General features: G+C 51.3%; 1 protein-coding gene across 3 annotated transcripts in view; it reads right to left on the reverse strand.

The window, feature by feature from the left end:
- ARHGEF6 (Rac/Cdc42 guanine nucleotide exchange factor 6) overlaps positions 1-10,176 on the reverse strand; it is a 33,633-nt gene that overhangs the window by 15,934 nt on the left and 7,523 nt on the right. For 2 of the 3 annotated variants that reach the window (XM_021406528.1, XM_021406527.1), the window contains exons 3-7: positions 8,520-8,604; positions 4,147-4,274; positions 3,546-3,747; positions 1,311-1,381; positions 259-353 (exon numbers count right to left, since the gene is read on the reverse strand). In XM_021406528.1, the coding sequence (XP_021262203.1) occupies positions 259-353; positions 1,311-1,381; positions 3,546-3,747; positions 4,147-4,274; positions 8,520-8,604 (581 nt within the window). The remainder of the gene's footprint in view (positions 1-258; positions 354-1,310; positions 1,382-3,545; positions 3,748-4,146; positions 4,275-8,519; positions 8,605-10,176) is intronic. The other variant, XM_021406529.1, reaches the window with a different exon arrangement.

The raw sequence follows: 10,176 nt of genomic DNA on the forward strand, positions 1-10,176 counted from the left end.
CTTGCAGATGGATGGGGGCAGCCAGCCCTCGACCAGACAGAAATGCCCATCTCTAACAGCTGAGCACCTGCACGACCGCTGGGGAACGGAAAAGAGCAGAAATTTGTACCAATGTTTTTGTTTTTTCTAGTTCACAGAGAAGGTGTGAGGCTTTCCCAGAAGGGCAATAACAGTCCCTAAACATTCAAAAGCAGGAAAGTAACGAATTATGGTCGATTTTCCAGGGTTCTATCCATCTCAGATGCCCTTATATCTTACTTATCATAAGACTGGAGGGGTCTTAAGTAAGTTCCCAGAAGTGACTGTAGTTCCTTCGCATAATCTCGTTCTGTTTCCAGAATATTTTGCAACACCTAGGGTGAGAGACAGAGCACTGAGAAGATCTTGGTACTGGGGACTAGTCAAAGGAACGCGACATCAGCTTCAAAGCGTGGAAAACCACAGAAGTGTATTTTAAGTCCATAAATACATCTAAATTTGTTAATGCAGAACCCAGAATGCTCAGAAAAGCCCTGGGGGCCCAACTTATGGATTCTACATGGCAAACTGGGGGGGAGGCCTGGACAGCAGGTGTTAAGGGCTGCTGCTTCTTCTCTGGCAAAGCATGAAGACAATGTGAGTTCAGATCTGAGTTTAGGATTTGATTCCCAAGAGGCTCATGCCTAACCCTGCATGCAGAACTGGCTGCCAAGGTATGCAAACCAACGATGGGTGCATGCACCCTGGGACCACTGCTTGCAAGGATTTAAATGCAACAGTGGCCCAAATATGGACAGCTCAGACCAGGGCACAGCTCAATGGCCACGGCAAAGACGTGCTGAGGTCAGCCTGGTCCCACTGCTCCACCTCAGCACCCAGTGTGCATCATGCCTTGTTCAAACAACCATTTGAGTTGTTAGGGACCCTTAAAGGCCATCTGTTCCAACTCCCTGCACTGAGCAGGGACACCTAGAGCTCCAACAGGTGCTCAGAGCCCCATCCAGCCTGACCTTGGGTGTTTCCAGGGATGGGGCACCACCACCTCTCTGAACAACCAGTTCTCTGACACTGCTCTAAAAGCTGCCGCCTCCGCTCTGCTATCCCAGCTGCCCACTTGCAGTCTCTCTTTGTGACATTTTGCAGCAACTTCCATTTGTGGTTTATCGTCTCGACAGCCTCGAATCAAGGAAATGGCAACAGCTGCATTTAAATACAGAGTCTCTTCCCCAATTGTTACAAATTGCTTCAGTGATTTCTAAGGGAAGGAGCCAGTTCAGAAGATTAATAATATGCTACTTATTAAAATGTATGATCAGCACTTTAAAACTCACCACAGGGTAATAATTCTTTGTCAGCTGAGTGCTTTCAAGTCCTTTTAATGCTTTGGGAGAGAGTGGTTTATCTGTACAAAAAAAAAAATAAATCAATAAATGATAGAGCACAGCTCTAGCAAGAAAAGTCACCGCTGCATCATGTCTGGCAAATATGGCATCACCCATGCAAACACACAGCTGGGTTGAGCTGTCTGCTTCAGAAAAACAGGGAGCGAAGTGACAGACACTCACACGGCACTTGAAGCCAACACCGATCACTGAGCTGAACCCTGCTCCCTGTGATGCAAGACCTGTGAATGAAGGGAGATCTGAAGAAACAAAGCTCACACGAACCTGGCCGTCAGTCCTTGTCTTCCTCTTCTTATGCATTTGCCGAAGTGCTGTGGATGCCACGCATGCATGCACGCACACTCAGCCCCACACCCATCCCTGCTCTGGTGCTCCGTCCCCAGAAATGCGTATTCCCTGCAGCAGACCCATCACTGCAGGCTGACTTCGCTCCCCATCGGCGCTGTCCCTGTGCTGAGTCCCTCAGAAGGTTTGTCTCCCCATACATGCTCCGGGAAGGCAATTACTTTCACACTGATAGCAGGGGAGAAGCTGAAATTGATAAATTTAGCTGCTGGGAAGTGCAGCATGACATACCGTCTAATTATTGCCCTTGTAGAGTTTCCTGTCGCTTCCAGCCGGGAGCTCCGTCCCTGCTTACTTCCACCCAAAGGGCACGCTCAGGACACGGCGGAAGCGCAGTGCAGACACCGCCGCAAAACCAGTGACTCGATTTGGAGTGACAAGTCTCGCGCTCCGCAGGCGAGGACAGCAGCTCCCCCGCTCGCAGCAAGGGCTGTCCTCCGGCCGCGGTGGCAGCGGGTTAGCAGATGCTCCCTGCGTCACTGCAGTGCGGCCCCGGAGCGAGCAGCCACCGCTCCTCGGCCTTGTGCCTGCACCCACCCGAGATGGGAGGGCCGGGAAGGAAAGGCTTTGCCCACCTCCTGCACGGGGATCAGAGGGGGATTCGTGCTTTGCCTCCACGAGGCGCTGCTATTTCTCCCACCTGACTTTCCCCACGGGACTGAGGATTGCTCTCCTTTTATGAAACGCCGCTCTTCTCCACTCACGGACTTAATTAGCGATTCCTGGCTTGTGCCAGATGAGCCCTGGGTCTGCTGCAACGTCCTGCCGCAGCTCAGACATCATCTCCCAGAGGGAAATAGCGGGAGATGAGATATCCTAACAAAGATTGTTTCATTTAGAATGAAATAAAAACTGACCTAATTCTGAGCACTCACTCTTTAGTTTTGTTCTTCCTTCCTTTGCTTTTTTTGCTTGCGAGTGTGGGAGCGGCAATATCTAATGGGGGCTGCGCATTTTGCAGCCACTCTTCACACCGCTCCTGATGCCCCACGGCACTGAGCACACAACAGGTCTGCGTCTACGGGAAGCCCTCGAGACACAACAAGAAATTCAAGTTGAATTCTGTCAAACAAACAAGTCTGCTGTCACACAGCAGCCTCAGAAGCACGACAGGGTGAGCTGCCCGGTCCGCCGGGGGCATGCTGCATGCCATCCTCACCCCACATCTGGTTAAAATCGCATCGCAGAAGATGTTAAGGACACTCGAGACAAAGCTTAATAAAGGCGAATGTCATCAGGCGGGTCCTTCCCTCACTCTCCCTTTCTCAATATCGCCTGTAGCCTCACAACAGAAGATGCATCTGGGGGAAAATGCACTCTGTGAAATCAGCCATGGCTATGCACGAAAAGCAGGGACTGTTCCTTACGGCCATAGAGTTTTTGTTGCTCTCCTCGCAGAGACCGTGAGCATCCACTCCGCTCCTGCCAGAAATGGCAAGCTCGAAGGCAAATGAATTGCCTGATGGAGGTTTCTAACAAAAAGCCAACTCTGTGCTTCGACACTGGAGTGACCTGAGAGCTCTCATAACAACAAGCAGACCCACGCAGCACCTCCAGCCCTGTCCCACAGCGATGCCCCCGCTCCCGTGCTGCCAGCAGAGCACTAGAAGGACGCAGGAAAGAGGGTGAAGCAGCTCTCAAACAAGTGATGTGAAAGACGGGGCTTTCCCCTCCTCACACCATTCATACTTCCATTAGCACTGCTGCCTTAAGCACACTGACGTCCTTAATAAATAGCAGCAATTTCCCAAAGGCATAAGGATCTATGCTGCATTATACCGCTGTCATTCAATCAGCCTTTGAAAGCGACGTGCTTACCGGTGGATTTGATTTCTCTGACGTAGTTGCTTGGGAACCAGCCTGTTTTTCCATTCAAGGTCCCTTCCCACCAGCCCCCTTCTTCAACCCGGGTGACATAAATAATGTCTCCTTTGTTAACGGAGAGTTCATCCTCATTGGTCTGCTTAAAATTGAACCTGGCCTTTACCACCAGCTGATGACTGCCATTCTCGGTCATGTCCTAAGGAAAGAAACATGGAAAAACATCAGTGGATAGACCAAAAATGCAGAATTCACCAGGACAAGCCATTGTTCTTTGTTATTACAGCTGTTTTTTTCAGTATTGTTCTCCACACCAGCAGTAACATCTTGCTCTTGTGTAAGCACCCTGCCAGAGGATCGTGAGGTCCCTCCCAAGAATTAATTCAGTCTCACGGTGCAATGGGAAATAGATAAGCATCGGCCTCCTCATTTCCCAAAGAGAAGCACCGCAGTTTGAGAAGCCACCAGGCTCTCTGCACCCGGAGCAGCAAAGCCACGATGGAGATCAGGACACAACGTGCTAGAGCTTAGAGGTACCACCCCACCCCTCTGCCCCCGCGGCCATCACACCCTCAATAGGATATTAAATGAAGGATACCACAGCCTTGGACTGCCTCCTTAGCACCTTTGCTGACTGTGAGGCTGTGCTGTTGGAGTCGGTGTGGGCACCTCCAGCCGCAGAGCTAAGAGCCGATGGATGCGAACATGGCCCTTTGGACGGCTGATCTGGCAAAGCAAAAACAATGGCTGAGTTTTACCCAGCTGGCCCCAACCCCTCCACATGGCAGCAAAGCAAAGAGTGAAGCCCACAGAGGAAACAAGGACAGGGGACAACAGCTGGAGGAGCATCAGTTGGAGCACAGTACCTAAGCGGGATGGTTTTGCTGGGCTGGGTTAAGTCTTCCATGATGGAAGAAGTTGAGCTGCATCCCAAAGCCACTCTCAATAGGATGAGAAGGAATGGCTTTGCACCAGGGGAAGATCAGGTTGGGTATTAGGAAAAATCTCTTCTCCCAAAGAGTGGTGCTGCACTGGCACAGGCTGCCCAGGGAGTGGTGGGGTCACCATCCCTGGAGGTGTTCCAGAACGGTGGGGATGTGGCACTGAGGGACGTGGTGATGGGCACAGTGGGGGTGGGCTGGGGCTGGACTGGATGATCTTAAAGGTCTTCTCCAACCTTAATGACTCTACGATTCTACATATCACCATGGCCACCCATCCAATTGCAATCTTTCTTCTGAAATCCCCCTTAAATCAGCTGAAAGCAGACTAAGGCTTAGCCCAGTGCTTCTGGGATCCAAGTAAGCACTGCTGAAGGTGTTTCAAAGGTTGGCTCACAAGTGAGCGCCCTCAGGTCACCTCTGCAGCTGCAGCGTGGGCTTCCCCGCAGAGTGGGGAGGAATGCGAGCAGCTGTTCAGCACAATCGGCCTCTATTTAGACCAGTCCTTCTGGGTTCATTATACAGCTGAGAGATCACTGCTGGTGGAGCGCTGCCAGGAGCCACGTGAGAGCGGGATTCAGACTCTCCCGAGGAAGGACAGGAGCATCACCCCCAGCCCAAGGAAAGGACCAGCCCATCCTACAGCTCTCAGAGCCGCCTCCTTCAAAGCTCATCGCTCTGCAAACTGGTCTCTGGGCTTGACCCTGACAACACATGCCAGATATTGGAAATCACGATGCCGCTCTGACACAGATCTATGCTTCATGATGAGCAATTTGCTTTTATATTGATACCAAGGGTGACCACGAGACATTTTACCCTCTGGCAAGTTTCTTGGCATCCTGATCAGTGGCCGCAATGCAAAGAGCAGCACCAGCCCTAATCCTGCTCGGATGCTGCACGGAGGTGAAAACAGGGCTCTCCAGGCACTGTCATTTCCAGCAATCCTCTGCCACTGCACCTTGTACCACAGTGTGAGAAAACAATCAGATCACCTCCCCTCTACGTGCCATCCTGCAGGAGTGAAGCAACAGGAGATGCTGTCGCTGCAGGGAACTGTCTGGAGTGGTTTGAGGTTTCCCATGTTGCTTTTGTTCAGATTTAAGAATGTCTGTACTCCAGAGATGGTATTTTCCACCTGAAGCGTAGAGCTAGCGTGCCCACGGGCCACAAAAGGGCTGAGAAGAACAGAGTGCTGCCCGCAGGCATCACTGTGCTGCGGGTGTGAGTTCCCTGGGTCGTGTCTGGAGCTCCTCCTTGAAATGGCTGCAACACGAGAAGGTGATCAAGCCACCAAACATGCACCGGAATCACAACACGCAAACTTAAGGCTGCTGTGGCCCGGTTATCCTCCAATCTGAACGTCAACATGGAAAAACCATTCCAAAGGGGAAGTTTGGTGGGAGTTACAGGAACTCAGCTGGGCTCTCATTCTCCCGAGAGGATTTCTGTTTCAATAGAAAAAACGCCTCCTTAGATCGACCTGAAGCAACACAACCTGCAAGCTCTTTGGAGAGGGGACTGCCTTCTGCTTTGTCTTCCTACAGTGCCTTGCACAACAGGACCAGGTCCACAGTGACGACTTCCAGGCGCCGACAGACAGCATGCACTGGTCTGTCCGGTCCCTGCTCCAGCGACAGACAAAATTCACGTCAAATCAAGCATGCCATCAGTGAGTCAGTGTTCTCTCTTGCCCTACTCGTTACACAACGCCTGATGACCACACTGTGAATTCCCAGCTCTCCAGACTGCTGCAGCAACACCAAAACCTATCGGTATGAAAAACCCACTTTGCAAACACGGGATTTGTCATTGCTGAAGCACCCCAATATCTGAGCGAGAGTGGTTCCAGCTGCTCCCAGTCCAGGAGGAGTGGCCTGGCTGCCAGTCTGAGATGTTCTTCCCTTCATTCCTTCCAAACAGAGAGGGCGTAGGCCACGAGTCCAGACTTCTCTGCTTATTCAAGCCATCAGCCACAGTCCCACGGAAATGACTCGGTTACTGTAGATTTTATGCCTCTTTCTCCCTGCCCCTCCCTATCTTCCAAAGCTTTTATAAATATCTGCAGCAACCTAGAAACAAATGTAAAACTGACTTTGACAGTTTGGCAGGGAAGTGTATCATTTATATTGCATCATGACAGCGTCCCATTTTATGCCTGGTCCAGCATGGAACACTGCTGCCATATGTTGCTTCAACTACGGTTAAAATAGCTGGGTTTTCTGCTCACATTCCTACACTATTTTAGGCAGGAGAGCCTCTCCTGCTCCATCACAGCTGCTTTTCCTCCCCTGCCCTCTCTTTTAGATAAAAGCATCAAGTTCTGTGTGGCTGTTACTTGACAGACAGCTGCTGAACCCTGAGTTCATACCGCATACATTATGCCTGCAGTTTCTTGCTCCATGAGGACATAAGGATTTGGGCTTCAAGGGGATGGATGCTCAGAAGCACATTCGTGTGCCGCTCCCCCAGCTGTCTCCTGCACAGTGCGGATGCTCTGCAGAAAGGGCTGTAGGTGCAGACCTGCTGAGGATGCTGGTACCAGTCTGGTCCTGCTGCCCCAGAGCCCCAGCAGACAGACAAACCCATCCGCAGCAATGGTTTGTAGGACAGAGGCTCCTGTTTCTCAGGAACTTGGCCAAGCCACCAAAAAGCAAACTTTTCAGACATGTATTTATTTTACCCTGTACTTTTCCCAAGGGTGCTCCCTGCCTGAGCAGCTAATTATATCACAGGCATTGCGCTTTTTAACATTTAAATAGAGAAAGCATATGCTCCAACAGATGTTTGCTATGAAACCAAGAGGATCCCAGCTCCCCCAGAGCCCCTTGGGGAACGCGTGATAGAAACTATTCCACGGCAAAGCCGTGTCCTGAGCTTCACCCAGTGATTGCAAAACCCCATTTGGGGCTGCTAATAAGGGGGGTGCTGCAACGACGGCGCGTGGCTTTGCACCCCATCTTCACACGGGAGCAAAGCTGTGCTCCCTCTGCTCCAGCCAGAAAGTCGGTAAAGGAGGAAGCTTCCTGCAAAAGGAAAATGCTGCTCTGGGTTTTGAATATTACTGCTCCTAATCACCTAATATGTACTAACCAGCAGGGAAACAGCTCTCAGGCTGGTGCTGGGTTTTGGTGGTGTGCAGGACTCCGTGTGCTTGTAGGTGCGTGTCTGTAAGTAATGCCTCCTATTTAATTCAGTGGAAATGACAACAGATACAAAGCGCACAATAACACTGTTCAGTAGAGCAAATTCTCAGCTACAAAATGTCCCAGGAAGATTTGCTTCTGGTGTCATGGGCCAACGTAATAAAATAGGAGGCATTACTTTTGGAGCAGCCCTCGTACAACGAGGGCAATAAGCAGACACCATCCCCAGGTCAGTGCAATCCCTCAGCCCCTGAACACTGGGACAACGCAGCTCAGCTGAATGCTGAGGATGGAAAAAGCAGGAGGTGACTCGCTTTGCTTTGCTCCAGCAGCAGCTCTGCACTGAGCAAGACAGGAGAAGTCATCGACAGCAATTGTCAGCACTTGGCTCCCCATTATGGGATCTGCAAAGCCCGGAGAGGAACATCGATACAATTGAGTGAGCATCTGGCAGTGTTGTTTGTTTTGACATTCAGTAAAGATATTCCGCAGATGGATCTGTTTTTCTGTTCGGCTCTCAAACACGCTGTCTGAAACCTGACATTTGCATTCGGGAGGTATGCGCTCATTTACATCGAGGCTCCTTTACACTGACCTACTTTGAGGTCCCTTAATGCTGTCAGAACCGAGCAGAGGTTCCTGGCTGCGAAGCAATAATCTCGCTCTGCAAAGTGCACCCAGCAGCTCTGAACCACCACACTTGGAGCCTGAGCTGGTGGAAACGCGAAGCACTGACCCAAGCATCCAGCATCAGGCACAGTTATTCAAGCCTCCAGAAATCAGCACCAACTACGAATGACCGAAAAAATAACCCCCCCCCCCCTGCCCAGCATACACATGAGACAGCACTTGAAAAGACAACAGAAAACATGATTTTTTCTTACCTTCGGTAGCTTTGTTTACAGCTGTCAGCGTACTCAGGACCTTGGAGAACTGTTCTCCGCTGTACAAATCATGTGGCTCAAACAGCTGCGAGAGGAGAACGTGGTCAGTTCAGCACGAAACATCTCCCTCTCGCCTCTGAGCAGCCCACGTCGCTGCGTGATGAGCAATCAGCTGCGTGCCTGCAGGGGCAGGGCTCTACCAGGGCTGACGGCCACGTTTCCCATGGGCTGGTGCACTGCTGGGGCTGGGGGCATGCACTGGCACCCAGGGACTGACCCGAGCTGCTGCAGAGAGCGGATCCTCCGGGATCGCTGCGAAGGTTTCTGCTGCCTTGAAGGCAGGAGAGATTATGTTGCTATTTTTGTTGTCTAAAGCTAAAGAGATTGAGGCTGTCCATATATATACATATACACACGCATGCACACACATTTTCCCCAGCAGAAGAAACAAACGGAATTTTCTGCTCTTGCAACATGGCAGATAGAATGCTATGGCAATACGGCGCATATAATGCATTTACAGTTTTTTTATGGGAAGCCAGAAAAGGTTATGTGCAAAACTCTGAAGGATTTTGTGCTGCTCAGACTCAATGGCAAAACAGAAACACTGAGTTAGCAATGGCTGAGTGGGAAACCGAACCTTGTGCACCAGCCCCTCAGAAACCACTGCACCACAGAGAGGGGCAATTGGAGCTCCCAAGCACTACCATCCCCTCCAGCACATCAGAACTGCCCTCTGTTCAGCCAAACCACACCAACCCTTTCCCTAATGAAGCAGAGCTCAGCAATACAGGGCAACTGGACCTGGTACCACCATGTGCCAACCACAAACCAATGCTGTCCCGCAAATAGAGACCACAGATCTGCAAATCCTACGGATACAAAAGGTGATTCTCAAGCTCTCTTGCTGGACATGATCTTCAAATAATTCCAAAGCACTACAGAGTATATTGTCTAGCAAGCACAAGAGCATTAATTGTCTTTAGGGCAGCACTGCCTTTAGAATGGCCCTTCCTCAAGCTCCTGGCCCATCAGAGTGTTCCAAGGGGATGAGATTGGCCTTTCTGAGTCCGGGATGGGGATGCTCGCGGCGTGGCTTTCCCTCTCCATCCATGCAGCAGCGCAGTCCAACCCGGGCAGCACAAAGGCTGCTCTTTGTGGAGAGTATTTTTAAAAACTGACTCAGCCACTCGATGCCGAGAGGCTTCGACCGAAAGCAATTCAATCCACGCTCTGGGAAACGCACAGTTTCCCAATCCCAACAGCAGCCGCGCGTCTCCCATTGCACCCCAGCGCCCAGGGTCGCGCCCACCGCGGGGGCTGCTCGGGGCTCATCCCAGTGCCCTCAGCCAGTGCCCATCCGAGCATCTCCCGCAGCCCCCAGCAGCGACATCAGAGCCCCCGTGGAAAGGAGACGGCAGCGCTGACCCCTCTGGCAGCCGCCGGCGGATGCAGAATCCCGGCAGCGCCGTCGCCTCCTGCCAAGCGGGAGCGCAAAGCTGGCGGCGAGGCTGCGGCGTCTGCGCGCATCTCGCTGGTGTGTCATCTGCTCGGCCGTGCCTTTTTGCTTCCACTTCGGTAAATCCAGAAAAACGAGTCCTGCCTTCAATGAACGGCAGCTCTTTTTTTTTTTTTTTTTTTTTTTTTTTTTTTTTTT

Source organism: Numida meleagris, chromosome 8 (genome assembly GCF_002078875.1).
Source record: "Numida meleagris isolate 19003 breed g44 Domestic line chromosome 8, NumMel1.0, whole genome shotgun sequence".
NCBI lineage: Eukaryota > Metazoa > Chordata > Aves > Galliformes > Numididae > Numida > Numida meleagris.